Raw genomic sequence first — 22,215 nt, 5'->3', positions numbered from 1 at the left:
CCCGCGCCTGTGTGTGTGGGGGGGGGTCCCCGAGACGCCGCCCCCTCCCCCGTGTTTGCTTCCGCGCAAAACTTTGTTGGCCGGGTTAGGATTTCCTAACAGTAGTTGCCTGGGGGTAGTGGGGGAGTTGGGGCACGGGAGCGAACGTCCAGTCACTTGACAGGCGCTTCCTTGTTAAGTTCATTGTTAGCACGACGGAGAATTCCCAGCGTTAGGAGCCGCGATTGTGGGAAATGCAGCTCGAGTGGCAGAACGTTCAGGAGAGGTTGCTTCAAGTCGGTTTGTTCACAAGCCGGCGTGCGCCCAAGAGAGTGAATTTGTTATCCTGGCAGGTGCTTACTGGGCTCATGCTGTATTTAAAAAAAAATTTTTTTTAAATGTTTATTTATTTTGGAGAGAGCATGAGCGGGGGAGGGGCAGAGAGAGAGAGAACCTAAAGCAAACTCCGGGCTCCGAGCTGTCAGCACAGAGCCCGACGCGAGGCTCGAACCCACGGACGGTGAGTCATGACCTGAGCCGAAGTCGGACGCTCCACCTACTGAGCCGCCCAGGCGTCCGGAGCTCAGGCTGTATTTAATGAGGGTTCCGTTTGTGGTACTTTTTCGGGTAGGATGGCAACATTTTTATAGCACTTCATAGTCAAAAATGTCCTTTCGCTCCCTCGTTAAGAGCCCCATTTCTTACGTGTAACATCCCCTCCTTGCCTCAGCGGAGAGACACAGCTGTCCTAGGACGCAAGGACAAGCCCGGATTCCACTAGTTTATTTGTCCTGGTATCTGGAAAGTGTAGGCATAGTGCTGCTTTGGCTTTAAGCATGTGGACATCATCTTACATCCATGTTGATTCCCTAATTCTAGGTGAGTCTTGTTCCTGCATTGGAGACGTGCCTCCCCCGCCCCCCCAGCCCTACTGTAATTACAGTGGCCCTTAATAAACGAGAGAGTGCTTTTCTCCTGAACTCTGGCCAAGTCCTTGGGAGGCCTCTGGGTGGGTTTGAGCCCATGGGTGATGGGAAATCTACTAATTTGCTTGCCCTTGTGTGAGTCACTTTCTGCTCCTTTTATCTTTTCCATCCCACGCGGATCAGAGTGGTAGTAAAAGGGACCCGGGAAGGGCTCGTTCATCAAGAGGAGGATGCTGACTAGATGGCTCCGAGAGATTATGATCCTTTGCTGTCCTTTTTTTTTTTTTTTTCTTAGATGGTTTATTTATTTTGAGAGCGAGAGCACAAGCGGGGGAGGAACAGAGTTGTGGGGGGGGGAGAGAATCCGAAGCAGGCTCTGTGCTGTCAGCGCAGAGCCGGGTGCGGGCCTTAATCTCCCACGCTGTGAGATCGTTACTTGAGTGGAAACCAAGAGTCAGATGCTTACGGGCCAGAGCCACCCAGGTGCCCCTCCAAAGCGATTCTGATGTAGACCACGGTAGTATTTAGTGAGGGTCTTCCATTCTAGTATTAAGAAGGCATGACATGTGGTGTAACAAACCCTGTGATAAGTCTTGTTAAATAGAGTGTTTGGTCCCAACTCTTCAGGAGCTTGGAGTTTTCTTAGGCAGTTGGTGCATCGTTTCAAAACTGACAGACAACAGCGGGCCCTAGGTGGCTCAGTCAGTTAAGCATCTGACTGTTGATTTCAGCTCCTGTCATGATCTCATGGTTTGTGAGTTCAGGTCCCGCATCAGGCTCCTCACTGACAGTGTGGATAGAGCCTGCTCTGGATTCTCTCCTTCTCTCTCTCTGTCTCTCTCTCTGTGCCCCTCTCGTGCTTATATTCTTTCCAAAAGCGTAAATAAACTAAAAAAAAAAAAAAAAAGTAACGTACAAGAGGGAATAGTGGATAGTGATTGTGATAGGGTTCTGCTGTGAACTTTTAAAACTTCATTCATTCGTTCAGTCCTTATTCTTTTCTCAGGCGTAAATGTGAGAACTATAACGAGGTACTAGGGTCATTGCAGAGATGGTGTCTTTGAACTTAACCGTGTTTCATCAGGCACCTCGATATTACTCTCTTCTAGCCCTTTCACTCAGCAACTGTATATTTTTTTTCACTTCTTGCCCTTCTAGTGTGCCAGGATAAGTTAATAGATATACTACAGTCTGTTACGTTTTATGATGGAGGTGTATATAAAAGTTCCTTGGGTATATATGCTGTAAAAATCAAACAGTTGAGAGATGTTCATTCATTGAAGCAAGTGGAATATCTTAATTTTTAAAAAAAATTTATTATTATTTTTAAGTAGGCTCCACAATCAGTATGGGGCTCAAACTCATGACCCTGAGATAAGAGTCACATGCTCTACCAACTGAGCCAGCCAGGCGCCCCTGGAATATCTTACTTTATTTTTATTTATGTTTTTAGAAGTTGTTTTTTTTTTTTTTTGGTAGAGACAGCGCAGGTCGGGGAGGGGTAGAGATCAAGGGGGAGAGAGAGAATCCCAAGCTGGCTCGGTGCTGCCCATGCAGATCCCGATGGGGGGCTCAAACTCAGGAACCTTTAGATCATGAATGACCTGAGCTGAAACTGAGTCAGATGCTTAACCGACTGAGTCACCCAGGTGCCCCTGGAATATCTTACTTTAATAATTATGCTTGGGTAATTGTGTATGCTGAATATTAATTTACATAGTTTTACCCTAATGAACTTTTTTAAAAAATTTCTAGGAGAGAGAGAGACAGCGTGAGCAGGGGAGGGTCAGAGAGAGAGGGAGTCACAGACTCTGAAACAGGCTCCAGGCTCTGAGCTGGCAGTCAGCACAGAACCCGACGTGGGGCTCGAACCCATGAACCGTGAGATCATGACCTAAGCAAAAGTTGGATGCTTAACCGACTAAGCCACCCAGGCGCCCCCCTAATGAACTTTTAAATGAAATTTTTGAATTGAGAGGTTTGAGCTGATTTGTAAAGAATAGAAGCTGGCTTGGTAAGGACTGGTTCACAGCACCATGTAGAGGTCCTGTGATGGACTGGTCTTTTTATCACTACTAACTTGTAGAACTCTATTAAAATTTCCTAAGTATACGTTTATGACTATGGTATTGAGAATGGACATCCTCCTTTACAATGTGGCATTAGCTAAAAATTGATGAGAAGAGCCTTGGCAAACTGTAGGGTGATGTGGGGGCACTTTTTTTTTTTGGTAGGTGGGGGAGGGAAACTTCAGATCTCTGTCTTTTGTGGCAATTAGTTTTGTTTTTGTTTCCTTGTTTATTTTTTAAGAGAGAAAGCTTCTGGCCTCTTTCCATGAAAAAGCCTGGTTGTCAGCTTTCTGAAATTTGATCAAGGGGAAATGGAGGTTGGGGATTTCAGTCTTTTATGCCATCTAGTTGAGTGTGACACCTTTATTAGGGTTGGATTCAGTTGCATGTAGCTCCAGTCATCAGGGAGTTAAATTATGATTTTGTTCCTGTGTAAAAAGTTGGTAGACAGGTAGTTCTGGTCCTCTGAGGCTGGCATAGTGGTTCTGGAAAGTTCCTCAGGCTCAGGTGTCTTCCAGCTCTCTGCTCTCTGAAACCTGGAGTCCTTGTTCTCAAGGCCCAGAGAGTAGTCATACCCAAGTTTCAGATGGTAGGAAAGAAGAGAGAAGGGCAGAGGGCTCAGTTTCCAGAATATTTCCTGGGAACTGCCCACAACACCCTGCTTATGTGTTACTGGCCTATAACGTATGTCCACATCACAGAAGGGTAGGAGAGAAAAAGCAGTTTTCATTAAGAACAGCCATATACCCAGCTGAAATCTGGGGTTCTGTTAGGAAGGAAGGAGGGGAGAGAATGATGCAGGCACTTAACACTCCCAACCATAGCCTCTCCGTCCCCGTCCTCCCCACTTATTTGGGCTGATCCCCACCTTAGCTGTGTTTGATACCCCTGACATTGCCCTCAGAGTAGAGGAGCTGGGAGCCTAATGGTGTTTTTCAAAGATTTTCAACCGTACCTTCTCTCTCTCTCTCTGTCTCTCTCTTTTTAAATTTATTTCTGAGAGGGAGAGAGAGAGAGAGACAGCACAAGCAGGGGAGGGTCAGAGAGAGACACACACACACAGAATCTGAAGCAGACTCCAGGCTCTGAGCTAGTTGTCAGCACAGAGCTCGATGCGGGGCTCAAACCCATGAACCATGAGATCATGTGACCTGAGCTGAAGTCGGACGCTTAACCGACTATGCCACCCAGGTGCCCCTACTGCACCTTCTCTTGCCAGACTCTTGCTTAATTCCTTTTCTGAGTGGTACCTCATAATTCAGATTCTTTCTGGCTTCGCTGGCATGATTTGGCTTTTACTTTGTTAGCTCCCTCTCCTCTAGGCAGTTGGATTTTCAGCTTTCTCTCTCTGCTTCATTCCTTCACTTCTCATGTTTTAGAAGATTTCCTGAAACCTCGTGTATGCCATTTCCCATTGTCTTTGTCCTTGTGCATTTATATCTTTAAATTTTTTTATTCCTTTTTTTTTTTTTTTTAGTGGAATTTTGTGAGGGAGTAGAGAAGGGTGTTTGTTCAGATCTCTGGTTAACTGGAAGACGGTTGTTTATATTTTCATCTCTCACAGTGGTTTTATTAATTTACATTCCCATCAACAGCTATACGTGAGTTTTTTATTCCTCCGCATTCTTGTTGATAACGTGCTGGTTAATAATTTATTTTTATTTTTTTTATTTTTTAGAGAGTGAGAGAGCGTACGCATGAATGGGGGAGGGGGCAGAGAGAAAGAGAGAAAGAGAATATCTTAAGCAGGCTCCATGCTCAGTGCAGAGCCTGCTGTAGGGCGTAATCCACGGCCCTCGAATCATGACCTGAGTCACAATCAAGAGTCGGATGCTCAACTGATTGAGCTGCCTGGTGCCCTGTTAGTAATTTCAATTATTGCTTTTTGCTAAACAGTGGATGAGAGATGGTATCTTGTTTTCCACTGCGTTGACCTGATTTCTCTGAGGTAGAGCATCTTATGTTTACTGGTTACTTAATTTCTTTTTCTGTGAATGGACTCTTCTTTTTCTTTGCCCATTTTCTGGTTGCTTGTTTTTTCCTTACTGATCTATGTGAGTTTTTTACATTTTCTGGTTATCCTTTTTTCATTATGCATATTTACATCTGTGTCTAACTTCTCAATTGTGTTCATGATACCTTTTGTCATACGGAAGTTCTTACAAAATGTTTTTTTTTTCATAATCGGTTGTTGTAATGTTTTTCTTACTCCTAATGTGAATGTGTTACATATGATTTTCTCCCCTTGATCAGATTTGCTATGGGTTTGAAGCTACCTCTTTCTTTTTTAAAACCAAGTCTATGGGGTTTTTTTGGTTTGTTTTCTGCCTTTGTCATTCATTTCCTTTTGTTTTCCTCTTTTTGTATTGAATTTTAGTTTTTTTCATCATTTTTTCCCCTCATTTATTTTAAGAGTGTATACTTTTGTTTTTGTTTTTGTTTTTTGAGTGTATGCTTTTCCTTAGTCTACTTTTGGCTGTATCGGTTTTGATAGTAATATTTTCATTGACATTTATTTTTAAATAGTTTGTAATTTTAGTTTTGTTTTCCCTAACTCAAGTCATAAACATTTTTGTAAAAATTCTAACTTTGTTATTCTCTTAGGGGCTGTTTAGTTTGTTGGGTTATGGTAGTATCATTTTCACTTGTAAATAAAGTTGATGGAATTAGTCTCTAATTTCTGAATTTTTTTAAAGCACTAGTGTTTTTTATATATGAGGAAAAGAAAATACTGCTGTTCCATTTTACTTCACAACTGTTGCTAACATTCAGATTGTTGGTTTGGGAGTGAGGATATTAAGATAATTTTAGTGCTGATGACATTATTACAGGTTTGTGACTCAAACAGTGTGGAGGAAGTGAAGATATGTAAGATCTGGCCCTTGGTCTCAAGGAGTATCTGTACTTGCTAGACCTTGATTTAGCTCGGTAATTTTATTCTGCAGAGAGGAATAGACCTAATTTAAAGGAAGACTTAAAATCTGATTTGGTTTTCTGTGTTTTGACTTCTAATGTTTGCTAAATAAAGAAGCTTATCAGGACTGTCTTCATTCTGTGTAAGCTTAAGGAGAGTCTTTTGAACACAGGAGGTTTAGGCCCACATAGTTTCCTTTGTGACAGAATTGAACTAAGATCCAGACCTCTTGACTCCCTGACTAGTTAGTTTCTATTATACTCTGCTGCAGAATGCTTCATTAATGACTCTTCATGGGATAAAATGGGTGAAGAAAGAAGTGTGAAAACAGGGTTCTGGAAGGATCTATTAACTCTGACCAACATGTGACCCTGCTCTTTGGATCGCCTTGTGTCTCTGGCTGGCTGGTGGTTGGGAGCCACACAGCCCTAAGTCCTGACTGGAGCCCTGTAGGTCACACGAATTTGCATCTCACTGTCACTTTGGGTAGTGTGGCCTGGTTCTCAGTCTCCATGTGTTCCCCCTAAACTTTTTGTTTTAAATTGTTTTTTTGAGGTTTATTTTTTGAGAGAGACGCACACACAGACAGGGGTGAGTGGGGGAGGGACTGAGAGAGAAGGAGACACAGAATCTGAAAACGCGCCCAAGCTCTGAGCTGGCAGCACAAACTGTGACATCTTGGCCTGAGCCGAAGTCGGTCAGTTAACTGACTGAGTTACCCGGGCGCCCCAAAACATTCCTTATTTCTAAAATATTAAAAGCACATACAGATTCTTTGCAGCATTTTCCCCCAGAATACACTTTTCTTTTTGGCCTACTCTGGTGTAGCATACTGGCTTTCCTTCTTCCTGTTTGTGGAAAACTTGCAGCATTGGTCTACTTTGTTAGAGATATATCCTAAGCTAGAATCTGCTGATACAGTAAAGCATATTTAAATGATAGAGAGGTGGGTAGATTTTCTTGTTTCTGCCCTTGATCCCTGTCTAGACCTGACATTAGGCTGACTTATGAGGGATAGTATGAAGGAATTCTGTAGAAGGAGTAGTTCATTGTATTTGGTGCTGTAGGAACAGCATTTTGCCTGTAGTAACTGCAGGTATCAATGGCTGCTTTCTTTGAAAGTCATTAGTTGGTTTCTGTTGGGGTTGACTCCGTATGAGTCCGATATTGATTTCCAACGATGGTTCTCCCGTAGTTACTTTAAATTACATGACCTGTCCGAGACAGCTATTTCACTTTGAGGATTCCGTCACATAGCTACCAGTCATTTCAGTCTGTGCTGTAAGTGTACTTTTCCCCTACACAACTTAACGTTTTGAGAGTTGAGCCCAAAAGCTTTGAATAGAGGATAGGTATAAACAAGAACATTCTGTTTAGCTTTTTTCTTTTTTCTCCTCCTAATCCATTTGCAGAGGAAGTAGCTTTATCTTCTACTACTGTCTTTCTTGCTTACTGTAGGGGAGTCGGCAGACTGAGGCCTGCTCAACTGCCTATTTTTGTACTGTTCATGGCCATTCTGAGTGGGTTGGGGCTGTGGAGCCTTGGAGACCTAGCTGCAGTGCTCCCCTCTGTCCCGTCATCCCGTTTATCCCCAGCGCTGGGGTGCTCCCCTCCATCCCATCATCCCGTTTATCCCCAGCGCCCACCTCCCTGGCCATTGGCTGCACCTCACTGCTGCCCGGGGCTAGCTGTGGTGCCGCCCGCACTTGGCAGTGATTATAGAATCTCAGACAGGGAATTGGTGACTCAGCAGATTGCTTGTCTCCAGCAGCTGAGCCAGCGGCCCAACTTGAGATGGCTGGGCTCTCCGGGGGAAGAGAAGGACGTGCTGGAATTTGGGTGTCCCTGCAGCAGAGAGTGAAGGTGACTGTGTTGTGTACTGCCCACCCCCTCCCCTGGGGCCCTCTCACTGGACCAGATACTCTTCCTTGGAGAGTGGATCTAGCTAATGACAGTTGGGCAGCTGTGTACCTAGTGTGCCCACCACCTGCGGTGGCCCAAGTCAGGTCAGAAGGATACAGGGCAGGCAAGAGTTTTCTTTCTTGTTATAGAAAGATCGATTCTCCTGTTTTCTCCTGTGCTTGCTCATAGTGTCCTTGATTTCGCCTTTTGCTTGGCAAAGCCTACAGCAGCCCTTCTCAGAAAGCTTCGGAATCCCTGCTCTGCAGCCACACCAGCCTTGTTGCTGGGCCTGTGTACCTTCAGGCACACCTGCCTTCTGTGGTCTCTGACCCTTGGTACTTGGCTATTATCTCCTTATGGGCTTGTTCTTTGGCAGTTCCTGTTGATTCACAAAACAGAGAATCTTGGGTTTTACTTTTCAGGGATGAGAAAAAAAGGTTATTTCTTAAAAATTTGTAAATTACTGGTATGTTTGGGGCTAACAATAAAATAGCAAACAAACCCACTCTCTGCTCTCATGGAGCTTAGAATGCTATGAGGAAAAAGATGCCGTACATAATTCCATAAGTAAATGTGTTACATACTGTGCTAAGTTCTGTGAAGGATGAGTTCAGAGGCCTGAGAGATTATAAAGGGAGGGGAACTACTTTCAAACGGGAGTTAGGTTGACCTTGTCCCTTCTGCCACCACTGTGGAACACCCTCATTGTGCTACGACACGTCCTCACCGCGTTACTAGAACAGCTTCCTGACAGAGCTTTCTTCTTTTGCTTGCACAAGTTTTCCATGTAGTAGCCCTGGTCAGTGAGTGTGAAAACAGATGAGCTCATTTTATTCTTTTGTCCAGACTCTGATGGCCCCCGTCTTCTTCTGTATAGTAGAAACTGAAACTCACAGTTGTGCTCAAGGCATCATTACTTCCTTGATTTCATCTTCTACTGTTTTCTCCTGGGCTTGCTCTGTGACCAGATCGGCCTCCTTGCCATGGCGGGATATTTTTTTTCAGGCATACGCTTGCACCCGTGTTTTGGCAGTTGATCTTCCCTTGACTGGTAATGCTTTTATCTCACTTCTCTTCCTGCCTCATCACATCACCTCCTTCGTACCTTCTCTATTTGTGGTATTAAATTTTTAAATTTCTTCTGTGTAGTCAAGTTACCACATGTAGTGATTGAAGACCACAGTCTTCTCACCCTGTACAACACCTTACCCTTCTTTCTTTTTATCCATAGCACTTATTACTGTACTATGTTTACTTATGTATTTTGTCTCCCCCTCTAAAAAGTAAGCTTTACAAGGGCTCAAAAGTTTAAATGTGTATTTACTGCTGAATTTCTATGTCCTAAAACTGTGTTTGGTGCATTGTAAGTTCTCAGTGTATATTTTTTGAGTGAGTGAATGAAAGAATGAATGATTGAATGAGGGGAGGCTTTTTTGACGGTATATCAGCCTGGACAAGAAAAGCAGGACATTGTGATAGGAAAAGTGTGCAGAGGAAAAAAACTAGGTGGAGGCCCTGAGCCAGGAGAGAGCATAGATAATGGATAGACTGTGTAGTGAATATTCTCAGATGAGGTTGGAGAGTTGAATGATGGCTGGATAATGCCAGACCTTGTCAAAAATTTTGGATGAAATTTTAAGCATAATAGGAATCCAGTAAAGGGTTTCAACATTTAATAATTCAGAATTCATTTTTTTTTGGAGTTCAGTTTTTAAGTACAAGAATATTCTACATAATCACAGCACAACTTTCAAAATCGAGAAATTGATCGAATATTACCATTTAATCCATAAAATGCATTTACATTTTGCTAATTCTCCCTATAATGTTTTTTTAATAGGGCTCAGGATCTAATCCAGGATCCTGTGTTGCATTTAACTGGCTCTTTGGTCTCCTTCAGTCTGAACATTTCCTCAGTTTCTCCTTGTTTTTCACAGCCTTGACATTTTTAAGGAGTATAGGCTAGTTACTTTAACTATCTGACATAGCAAGATGTTTTAGGCTTGATTCTTGAATTTTCTCCGTCTCAGCCATGGAATCTGTCATTTCTCGAAGGAGTGTTGGCTCCTAAAGCAGAGAATTATTCATTTGGGATCTAGATGTGCTTATGCTACTGAGGTGTTATTGCTTCTAGGGCCCTCTGAGTGTATATGGGTAGGAAATACACTCTCACACACATTTATACCTGTTTTTCTATTTCTCCACTATATATAAAGCATATGTGTGTGTGTGTGTGTGTATATATATATATACATATATATACATAAAACTTATTTTTGGGAGAGAGGGAAAATGTGTGGGAGGGAGCAGGGTAGGGGTAGAGAGGCAGAGACAGGGAGACACAGGATCCAAAGCAGGCCCTGCACTGACAGCGGGGCTCGAACCCATGAACCATGAGATCATGACCTGAGCCAAAGTCAGGCGTCCAGCTGAGCCACCCAGGTGCCCCTGGATTTCTCCATTATAGTAAAAACCACACTGATAATTCCAGTTTCAGGCAAAAACTACAGAATTTATTCTTTCCATTTCTCTTCCTATGTTTGTAATTCCTTTCTCTGATAGTTAGAAATTAGTGTCGTTATCTTCATTGTATTTACTTAATTGCTCAGTTCTTCCTGTTTGTAACCAAACCTATGGCCATGTCAGCCAAAAACTTGGTCTCACACATGTTTCCCCTCCCCTGAAAGATTGGCCTCAGAAACAGTCATTGGAATGATAGCCCTGATGAAGGTGCGGAGGGGAGGGGAGGTAATGAGAGAAGGAGGAAAGATTCGAGGCCAGTTAGAAGGCTTCGCCTTGGATACCCCCGGTCCCTCATGTTTGCTCAAAGGTCTGCGTGATGAGGGAGAAGACTGCTTTGTATGTGATGATGGTTCTGGCTGCTGTGGGGAGAATAGATTGAAAAGAATGAGAAATGACTGCAGGAGACTTTTTGATTAGTCTACTTAAAGGGAGGGTAGAAGTTTGTTTGTTTTTTTTTAAATTTTAATTCCAGTTTAGTTAATGTACAGTGTTGTATTAGTTTCAAGTGTATGATGTAGTGACTCAGCATTTCTGTACATTACTCAGTGCTTATCAGGGTAAATGTACTCTCAATGGGGAAAAACTGAGAACTTTTCCCCTAAGGTCAGGAACACAGCAAGGATGGCGACTCTCACCACTTCTAATCAGCATAGTACTGGAAGTCCTAGCCACAGCAGTCAGACAGCAAACAGATACAGAAGGCATCCACATTGGTAAGGAAGAAGTAAAACTTTAATTATTTGCAGATGACATGATACCAGAAAGAGAAATTAAAGAAACAATCCCATTTACAATTGCATCAAAAATCATAAGATATGTAGGAATCAACCTAACCAAAGAGATAAAGACCTGTACTCTGAAAAGTATTAAACACTGATGAAAGAAATTGAAGATAACAAAAATGGAGACTTTCCATGTTCATGGATTGGAAGAATAAATATTGTTAAGGTACCTATACTACCCAAACCAGTCTACACATTTAATGCAATTCTTATCAAAATACCAGCAGCATTTTTTACAGAACTAGAACAAATAATCCTAAAATTTGTATGGAACCAGAAAAGACCCTAAATAAATAGCCAAAGCAGTCTTGAAAAAGAAAAACAGGATTACAGTTCTGGATTTAAGTTATATTACAAATCTGTATTGATCAAAACAGTATGGTGCTGGCATTAAAATAGACACAGAGGAATAGAACAGAAGAGAAAACCCAGAAATGAACCCACAATTACATATGATTAATTAATCTTTGACAAAACAGGAAAGAATAATGGGGAAAGAAGTCTCTTCAATAAATGGTGTTGGTAAAGCTGGACCACTTATGCCATACACAAAAATAAACTCAAAATGGATTAAGGACCTAAACGTGGCCTTGAAACCATAAAAATCCTAGGAGAGAACACAAGCTATAACTTCTCCGACATTGGCTGTGGCAGCTTTTTTCTAGATAGGTCTCCTGAAGCAAGGGAAACAAAAGCAAAGATATTGGGACTACATTAAATAAAATGGTTCTATTTTATTTAATAAAATAATCAACAAAACTGAAAGGCAGTCTATGGAATGGGAGAAGGTACTTGTAAATGACATATCTGATGAGGGGTTAGTATCCAGATGTATAAAGAATTTTTACCCTCAACCCCCAAAACAAATAATCCAACTAAAAAATGGGCAGAAGGCATGAATATTCTTCCGAACAAGACATGAAGACCAACAGATACATGAAAAGACGATCAGCATCACTCATAATCAAGGAAATACAAATCAAAACCACAATGGGATATCACCTTCAGAATGGCTAAAATAAAAAACCCAGAAATGGCAGGTATTGGTGAGGATATGGAGAAAAAGGAAACTTGTGGGCACTCTTGGTGGTAATGCAAACTGGGGAAGACAATATGGAGGTTTCTCAAAAAATTAAAGATAGACCTACCATATGATCCTGTAATTCCACTACTGGATATTTACACAAAGAAAATAAAAACACTAATTTGAAATGATACACGCACTCCTATATTTATTGCAGTATTACTTACAATAGCCAAGATCTGAAAAACAACCCAACTTTCCATAGATTGATGAATGGATAAGAAGATGTGGTGTTTTTGTTTTTTCACCTTTCAGCAAATTTATTTCCTTTTAATATGGGAGAATAACAAAACACAATTCTTTGTGTATAGTCAAAAAACCTCAACTTTAGCTCCTGTCCAAATGTCTCAGGCCAAACCTAATACTTGAATAATGCTACTAATATTTGGTAAGAATAATTAACACTCAAGGTTTAAAAATTGGGTATATATTGGTATAAAGTGTTAAAAAAAACTTCTTTTTTTTAATCGTTTATTGTCAAGTTGGTTTCCATATAACACCCAGTGCTCATCCCCACAAGTGCCCTCCTCCATGCCCATCACTCCCCTTCTCCCCCCACCCCCATCAGCCCTCAGTTTGTTCTCCGCATTCAAGAGTCTCATGGTTTGCCTCCCTCCCTCTCCCCCACTATTTCCCCTTCTTCTCCCCCATGGTCCTCCGTTAAGTTCCTCCTAATCCTCCTATACGTGCAAACATATGGTATTTGTCCTTCTCTGCCTGACTTATTTCACTCAGCATAACACCCTCAAGTTTCATCCATGCTGCTACACATGGCCAGATTTCCTTCTTTCTTATTGCCATGTAGTATTCCATCGTATAGATAAACCATATCAAGAAGATGTGGTGTTTGTATGCAATGGAGTATTACTGGACCACTTTCTTCTCCATACACAAAAATAAACTCAAAATGGATTAAGGACCTAAATGTGAGACCTGACACCATAAAAATCCTAGAAGAGAGCATGGGCAGTAATTTAAGAAATTTAAGAAACAGAATAACAAATTTCACAAACAAAATAAACGAGGGGTGCCTGAGTGGCTCAGTTTAAGTGTCCGACTTTGGCTCAGGTCTCATAGTCTGTGAGTTCGAGCCCTGCCACGGACTCTCTGCCGTCAGTGCAGAGCCTGCCTCAGATGCTCTGTACCTCTCTCTCTCTGTTCCTCCTCCACTCACTGTCTGTCTCTCTCAAAAATAAAACATTAAGGAAAAAAAAAATAAATGAAAAATAAAAAAAGAGACAAACCGAAAAGCCGACTCTTAACCATAGAGAACAAACTGATGGTTACCAGAGGGTAGGTAGGTGAGGAAATGGGTGAAGTAGGTGAAGGGGATTAAGAAAGAGTACACTTCATTTTTAATATTTACTTTAATTCTAGTTAACATACAGTGTTAGTTTCAGGTGTACGATATAATGATTCAGCATTTCTGTATATCACCTAGTGCTCATCACAACGAGTGCACTCCTTAATCCCCATCACCTATTTCGCCCATTCCCCCTTCCCCCCATAACCATCAGTTTATTCTCTGTAATGAAGAATCTGTTTCATGGTTTCTCTCTCTTTTTTTCCTTTGCTCATTTGTTTTTTAAATTCCACATAGGAGTGAAATTACATGGTATTTGTCTTTCTCGGACTTATTTCATTTACCATTGTACATTCTAGCTCCACCCATGTCATTGTAAGTGGCAAGGTTTCATTCTTTTGTATGGCCGAGTAATATATACACACACTACATCTTTATCCATTCATCTATTGTTGGACACTTGGGCTGCTTCCATAATTTGGCTAATGTAAATAATGTTTAAATATAGGAATGCGTATATCTTTTCAAATTACTGCCCATGCTCTCTTCTAGGATTTTTATGGTTTCAGGTCTCACATTTAGGTCTTTAATGCATTTTGAGTTTATTTTTGTGAATGGCATCAGACAGTGGTCCAGTGTCATTCTTTTGTTGCTGTCCGGTTTTTCCAACACCATTTGTTGAAGAGATTGTCTTTTTCCCATTGCATATTCTTGCCTCCACTGTTAAAGATTAATTGAATAATCGTAAGTTTATTTCTGGGCAGGGTGGAAGCTTTGATGAACTGTGTGACAATGGAGAGAGACAGAGTGGAGATGTCCAAAGCATAGGTGAAAGTTAGTAAACCTGTTCTTAAATAGCAGTTTGTCGGAGATGTCAATTTGCTCAATGGATATAAACAGTTACCTTAGTAAGAAAGAGTATTTTAAGAAATACTGTCCCGCGCAGATGTTAGTTTCCATTTAGCCAGTAACACGTGATACATATTTTCTTTGGTGGGGAGTATGAGTTTTTTGTCCACAATTTTTTTTTATTGTGTACATTTCAAATTCTGATTTGCACATTAAAAGATATTGTTTATTAACTTTAAAATGGCTGATTGAATTTGATTTGTGGGCTGCTCCAAGTAAGCATGAATAATTCTTGTGTACTCTTAAACTAGTTGTATATATGTAAATATATATAATATAAATGCTTTGGTAATTATAAATTTTCTTCTTTTTTTTAAATTTTAGATACTATGATCAAATTTGTTCTATTGAACCCAAATTCCCATTCTCTGAAAATCAGGTAAGTCACTAATTTTAATTTGTTTTAAAGTTACATAATGATAATGGCAAACACCCATTCCTTCTCACACGTGATACCACTTTTTAAAATAAATGGTGTCTCTTCACTATTTTTATGTTTTTATAAGGCCTTTTGATACAGATTAGAAGCTTATAAACCCACCTGATGAGAATCTATGTCTTTTGGAGGAGCCGCTTGGAATTCTGTTCCTGTCCCTGTCATTCCTTAGTAACTTCTGAGCTTATGTGGACCATTGGACTGCATTTTTTTCCCCTGCATTTTATATCAATATGATCTGTTGATTGATTAACATAATCTGTGCTGTCCTTCTTTTGTATTATACAGAATAAAGAAGGAAACTGAAGTATTAGTCTCAGCTTATATGTTTTAGAAATTGACATATTATATTTGCATATAAAGTTGCAAGTGCTGTTAAGATTAAACGTTGCACAGCAGGAACATCTGCTTTCCCTTAAAGGCTAGATGTTGAAAATGCTGATGATTTCTCACAGTTTTGTTTGAGAGACTTATTGAAAGTTCCCAATTTGTGTGACATTTCTAAGTTTTAAAGTATGTAGTTTATGAAAAATGCTCTAAACATTCTTGTAGTAAAGTTTTTACAGGTGACATACTATGTGGAGATTTGCTTTAAAATACTTGAAGAAAAGGTGTATGTATAGGGTTGGGGGGCAGGGAATGTGGGGGCAGGTGAACCAAGACGTTCAAAAGGCTAAGGCTGTGGTGACTGCATGGGACTCATCACGGTATTCTCTCTCGTTTTGTGTACATTGACAATTTCTCAAATCCAGAGTTATGCAATTTTTGTATGGGATCGCAATACATAATTTAAAAGATGGTAAGTTGTTTTTTAATCTTTATATGTGTAATATTTTAGAATCAGAGTGAAATATATTTTTTTATTAAGTAAACTTTCTATATACGTACAGCATATGTGCAAAAGTGAATATGTAATGTGAATAGTCTGAATCTTTACAAAGTGAATATACATGTGTAAGAGCAAGCCAAATCAAGACATAACATTATCTCATTCTCCCAAAGGTAACCCTTCTTTTGTCCTCAGGGAATAATTTTTAATTTTATATTCAAGGAAACTTTTGCTTCTTTTGGCTTATTTGACAGTCATTTATTAAGTGCCTATTCTGTTCAAGCCATTGTGTGTGGTAAAGATGAGTGAGATCGTGTTTTCTGGAGAGGACAATATATGTACAGTTACTGAGGCAGAATGACCATTGGAAATATCTTAGTATTTTACTTTTATTTCTTTATTTATTTACTTAAAAATTTTTTTTAATGTTTTATTTATTTCTAGGAGAGAGAGAGACAGCGTGAGCAGGGGAGGGTCAGAGAGAGAGGGAGACACAGAATTGGAAACAGGCTCCAGGGTCTAAGCTGGCTGTCAGCACAGAGCCTGACGCGGGGCTTGAACCCACGAACTGTGAGATCATGACCTAAGCGAAAGTCGGACACTTAACCGACTGTCGGACGCTTAACCGACTAAGCCACCCAGGCACCCCAGTGTTCTACTTTTAAAAAAGAAAATTTTTGTGGCCCAGGAAAAGGGAAAGGAGTTAGTTGTCTACAGAAGATAATGTTTTGACAAACTTTAGTCCTTTTCCTCACTGTGGGTTTTTCTTTAAAAGAGACTTAATATTGGGGCGCCTGGGTAGATTAGTTGGTTAAGTGTCCGACTTCAACTCAGGTTATGACCTTGGTGGTTTGTGAGTTCGAGTCCCACGTTGGGCTCTGTGCTGACAGCTCAGAGCCTGGAGCCTGCTTCAGATTATGTGTCTGTCTCTGTCTCTCTCTCTCTCTCTGTTCCTCCCCTGCTCATGCTCTGTCTCTCTCTCTCTCTCTCGAAAATAAATAAAGATTAAAAAAAGACCTAATATTTAATGAGATACAGAAAGGTAAGATAATTTTCTCTTTTCTCTCTCTCTATAAAGATCTGCTTGACATTTACCTGGAAGGATGCTTTTGATAAAGGTTCACTTTTTGGAGGATCTGTAAAATTGGGTATGTAATTACTTTTTTAAAAAATGATAAGACACTTGGTCTAAACACCTTGTATTATTTTAGGTTTTAAAAATTGCTCTCCTGACAACTTTTTGTAAATAATAAAAATTATTTTTTTTAATCTCAACTTTTAATGTAATTTCCAAATATTTGTAGAGAGCCTGCGCCTTGCCAGGCACTGTCCTAGTTATAACAGTGAATAAGACAGCTGTATTCAGTCAGTTTAGGAAGACAGCTGATCACTCTGAAATACAGCAGGTAGTCTAGGAGGATATGAACAAAGTAGTGAGCCCGTAGGTGAGGAAGACATGAATTCTGCTTGTTGAAAGCAAGCGATGTTCAGGTGAGGCTCTGAAGGATGAATTTGGTTTTCCCAGCTAAAAAATAATGTTACAGGTAGAACATTATAACCAAAGGTCAGAAGAATGACTTTTTTTTGATGTGCCAGCTTGGCAGTTAACCACTGGGTGCGTTAACTTTCTTGTTTTTTGGAATGGGGCATAAATCGTACTGTGAAATACTGTTTATCTTATTTGGGCTCTTGTGAGGATTAAATGAGTGAAACATGTGAAGTTCTTAGAAGAGTATGCAGTAAATATTAGCTGCAGTAATAGTAATATATTTTATAGTAAATAAATACATGTAACATGATTTATAGCATATGCATTATAGAAAATCTGTCTAATACATAGTAAACAGTACAAATTATGTGTAATACATATTAATAAGAGTATTGTTAAGGCTTGAGACCATAGGTTGAACTGAGGATTGTGAAGGATGAAGACACTGGAAAGTAGATTGTGAAGAGTTGCAAATCTACCATGAATTTGTACTCTTCTCTCTCACATGTTAATAGCTAACATTTATTGAGTACTTATTCCACCTAGGTAGTGTGGAAAGGGCTTTGCATATATTATCTTCCTGAATTTCCCAAAAGCCCAATGAAGAAAGGCACTGTTACTACTGTTTGAATACACAGGTTTAGAAAGATTGAGTGACTTTCTAGATCATAAGGTAAGGATTTGATGACATGGGTTGTGGTTTCAGAAAGCCTGACTCCAGAGGCTAGAGAGCAACAGGCCAGTGAGGAGACTGGTGACAGATGAGACGAGACAGGGCGGCACATGTGGGCCAGAGGAGAAGACAGGGGTTTGAGTGACATTTTGAAGTAGAAACTGACTGGTTCTGCTGGCTGTCTCTCAGAAGGAAGAGTAGTGGTTGAAGTGACTCTAAGATTTATAACTAGGTTCAAGCTGTTGGATATTCCTTCCAAAAGGCAAATTGAGCTTGACTTTTGTATGTTACGTGTGGGTAGAACTTTTTCTTTGGTGTTTGGAAACAGATTTAAAACTCAAGGGTGGTAGTAACAGATTTAGGAACAGTTATTAAATGATAATAAATCTACAGCTTCTGGTAGCCTATAGATTGGGAAAAGTGTGAAAGCCAGAGCTGGTGATTCCACATTCAAGCGAGACAGAGGAAGAGGTTCCTGGGAATGAGGAGGAGAAAAAGCTTTCAGATCCCGGAGGGACCAGAGGGAAAAAGAGACACGGCATTGAGTGCCAGAGGAGCTTCAGAGGTCACACAGTCCAGCAGTTCCTGAACCTGGCTGCATGTTAGAATTACCTGGGGAAGCGGCTCTTGGGTGGCTCAGTCGGCTAAGCGTCCGACTTCGGCTCAGGTCATGATCTCATGGTTCGTGGGTTTGAGCCCCGCGTTGGGCTCTGTGCTGACAGCTAGCTCAGGGCCTGGAGCCTGCTTCAGATTCTGTGTCTCCCTTTCTCTCTGACCCTCTCCTGCTCACTTGCTCTCTCTCTCATTCTCTCAGAAATAAATTTTCAAAAATTAAAAAAAAAAAAAAAGAATTACCTGGGGAAAATGTGAAAGGTCCACATGTAAAGATACAGAATGCCAGGTGTGCTAGGAGGAATTCTCAGGGTGGACCACTAGAATTAGTAGCCTTGAAAATACCTCCAGGTGATTATAATATGCATTCAGGTAGGAACATCACTGGCAGAGTCATTGTGGCAGAGGTCAAGTCACATAAAGTTGGAGAAGTCTCTGGATTTGGTCATGAAAGAAGTTTCACTAGGGGTATGCTGAGGAAGCGGAATTACATCAGGTTGAGGGGTGGAGCAGAGGTGAGGAAATGGCAAACAGCAAAAGTGGGTTGCTCATTTTAGAAGATTTTAAGTAAAGAAGTAAGGACAAGATATTATGCTGAGAGGGAGACCAGGTCAAGAAAAGGATTTTTAAGGTGGAATTGGTAGGCTGAGAACAAGGAGCAGAGGCCACTAGAAGATACTTAAGTGAGACAGTTGCTTCTGGGAAGAGGTGGGAAGCAAAAGACAACATCAATAAAGCAGGACGTAGTTCCTGAAGTCACTTCCAGTAGCAGATATGGGGAATTAAATGTCCTTCAGCAATGCCTTGGTTAAATAAAGCGTGGGCTACCCGCTTATTGGAATATTGTGTAATTTTAGGATACTAAGAATGAGAGCACAAGTATACTTTATTCAAGTGTAAAGCTTTGTTCTTTTTCTCAGTGGATATAAAAGTTATGTCTATATTGTGGTCTGTTCAAAGTGTGCACTAGCATTGTGCCTAAGAAGCCATGTATATAACTTAATTTAAAACTTTCTTGCTAAAAAAATGCCGAACATCATCTGAGCTTTCAGAGACTTGTGATCACTGACCACAGATCACCATAACAAATGTAATAATAATGATGAAAAGTTTTAAATACCATGAGAATTACCAAAGTGTCACACAGAGATACAAAGTGAGCAAACGCTGTTGGAAAAAATGGTACTGATAGATTTGCTTGATGCAGTTGCCACTAACCCTCAACTTGTCAAAAAATGCAATTATCTGCAAAGTTCAAAAAAGGGAAGCACAGTAAAATGAGGTAGGCCTGTAAATTTGTCTTTTTGGGATCCGTTGTATTTACTTTACTCAGCGTCATGTCCTCAGGGTTCCTCCATGGTGTAGCGCCTGACAGGATTCCCTCCCTGTTCACGGCGGAATGACCTTCCGGTGTGGACACCCCACGCTCTGTCTGCGTGTCCGTCTGTCGGTGCGCACTTGGGCTCCTGCCGCCTTTTGGCTGTGAACACGGGCCAGCCGGTATCTCTGTGCCTGCCGCAGTGCTTTCGGGTCTGTACCCAGAAGTGGGAATGTCGGGTCCCATGGGAACTTTATTTCCCACAGGTTTTTGAGGAAGTGCCCTGGTGCTTTCCCCAGGACTGCAGTTTCCGTTCCCGGCCAGCAGGTCACAGCAGCGCCGCTCTCTCCCCGTACTTTCCACCACTTGTTTCTTGTTTCTGTTCCTGATAGTAGCTGTCTCCAGGGACGTGAGGTGTGTAGTTTCTTGGGCAGAGTTGTGTTGTCACTGCACAGCCTGCCAGCCTTCTGAGAGACATGCTGGGCTAAGGGTGTTGCACTGGGTTAGGTTTGTAATAGTGAAGAGCTGACTTACTGGCTTGAATATGGGGGAAGATATGCACACATATATATTCATTTATACAGAGTCTTAAATAAAAGTTTGAGAGGTGAGGGGAAAACAGTTTATTTGACTTTAAGTGAGAATTGACGTGAGAATGACTTTTTCATTTGGAACCTAATAGCATGGTGGAAGGAAAGGAAGGGATAGGAAAGGCAAAAATAACTCCTTGCTCTTTTGAATTTTAGATGATGGGATTTTTGTTGTGGAAGTAAATGCCTTGCCGGGCAGCCTTGGAAATAGGGGCACTATTACGGGTCTGGAAACTTGTTTCTGTGAGAGCTGGTGGGGTAGATTTGATAGTACTTATCTTTGGAACATCCATTTCCTTTAGAAAAAATAATCTGATAACTGTTTCCTTCCTAATTTTTTACAGCTCTTGCAAGCTTAGGATATGAAAAGAGCTGTGTGTTATTCAACTGCGCGGCCTTAGCCAGCCAGATTGCAGCGGAACAGAACCTGGATAATGATGAAGGATTGAAAATTGCTGCCAAGCATTACCAGGTACGCAGAACAGCAGCTACACAATAGTCAACGCTAACTGGGATTAAATTGAAAATAATTTGTGTTTAGATTTATAGATGTTTCTTTATACACAGATATTTTCTTGAAACGTAATGTACTCTTTAATGAACTGATTCACACTTTTGAAATCCTTAGATGAACTCTTTACCTATAGACCAGCTCTGGTTTTCCTCACTCTTGAATACCTAGCCCCTAGGACAGTGCCTGGCACATGACAAAGGTTCAGTAGATGTTGGGAGAACAAGTGATTGAATGTTTGAGATGAAGTTCTTGATTAAATCCCTTTTAAATTATTGACCTCATTTAAGCATTTTGTACAGTTGGCCCTTGAGCAGCGTGGGGTTAGGGGTGCTAACCCCTCGCACAGACAGAAAGCACCCTGTAACATTTGACTCCCCTACTGCTTACAGCCTACTGTTGACTGGAAGCCTCATGGAGAGTATAAGCAGTTGAATAAATGTACTGACTGCGGGGCACCCGAGGGAGCTCGGGCGGTTAAGCGTCCAGCTCTTGAGTTCGGCCCAGCTCACCATCCCACGGGTTGTGCGATCAGGCCCTGCCTCGGGCTCTGTGCTGACAGCACGGAGCCTGCTTGGGATTCTCTCTCTCCGCCCCTCCCCTGCTCACACTTGGCTCGCTCTCTCTCAAAATAAATAAATAAAAGTAATTTTTTAAAAATCTGTATTGTGTACATTATATGTATTATATATGATATTCGTACAATAAAATAAGCTGGGCAAAATAACGTTATTAAGAAATACGTAAGAGAGGGGTGCCTCGGTGGCTTAGTTGGTTAAGCGTCCGACTTTCGCTTACGTCATGATCTCACGGTTCGTGGGTTCGAGCCCCGCGTCGGGCTGTGTGCTGACTGCCAGCTCAGAGCCTGGAGCCTGTTTCGGATTCTGTGTCTCCCTCTCTCTCTGCCCCTACCCTGCTCGCGCTGTCTCTCTCTCTGTCTCCTAGAAATAAATAAACATTAAAAAAAAAAAAAAAGAAATACATAAGAGAAAATACATTTACAGTACTGCAGTATATTTATTGAAAAAAAAGGTCTGTGTATGACTTTTTTGTCATTCAAACCTCTTGTTCAAGGGTCAAATGTCCATTATTTACATGTATTTCTTTCTTAGAGACACACCTAACGTTTTACTGTTGTCATAAAAGTTAAGACCACTTAGTAAGAAAATTTTAACTCAGACTTGTGGAGAAATCATAGTTAAATGTGGTCAGATATGTACTGTTCTTAAGTTAGCGGAGTTTAGATTTTAGGTACTCTCACTAATATGCTGTATTATTTTGTGGCAGTATGTTATTTACTCAACTTTTATTTTTCTTTTAACTTAATAAATGATTGCTGTTGAGTGATAGATTTCGTGTTTTATAT

General features: G+C 40.9%; 1 protein-coding gene across 1 annotated transcript in view; it reads left to right on the top strand.

The window, feature by feature from the left end:
- Nucleotides 1–11,250: 11,250 nt before the first annotated feature.
- PDCD6IP (programmed cell death 6 interacting protein) overlaps nt 11,251–22,215 on the top strand; it is a gene marked incomplete at its 5' end in the record, with an annotated part of 60,400 nt that continues 49,435 nt past the window's right edge. The window contains 4 exons of the mRNA XM_077754502.1: nt 11,251–11,261; nt 14,716–14,770; nt 16,735–16,804; nt 20,683–20,810. Of these exons, the coding sequence (XP_077610628.1) occupies nt 11,251–11,261; nt 14,716–14,770; nt 16,735–16,804; nt 20,683–20,810 (264 nt within the window). The remainder of the gene's footprint in view (nt 11,262–14,715; nt 14,771–16,734; nt 16,805–20,682; nt 20,811–22,215) is intronic.

The sequence above is a fragment of the Crocuta crocuta genome, unplaced genomic scaffold, assembly GCF_008692635.1.
Source record: "Crocuta crocuta isolate KB4526 unplaced genomic scaffold, BGI_CrCroc_1.0 scaffold70, whole genome shotgun sequence".
In the NCBI taxonomy this organism is placed as follows: domain Eukaryota; kingdom Metazoa; phylum Chordata; class Mammalia; order Carnivora; family Hyaenidae; genus Crocuta; species Crocuta crocuta.
This window is presented reverse-complemented; position numbering and strand designations above follow the sequence as displayed.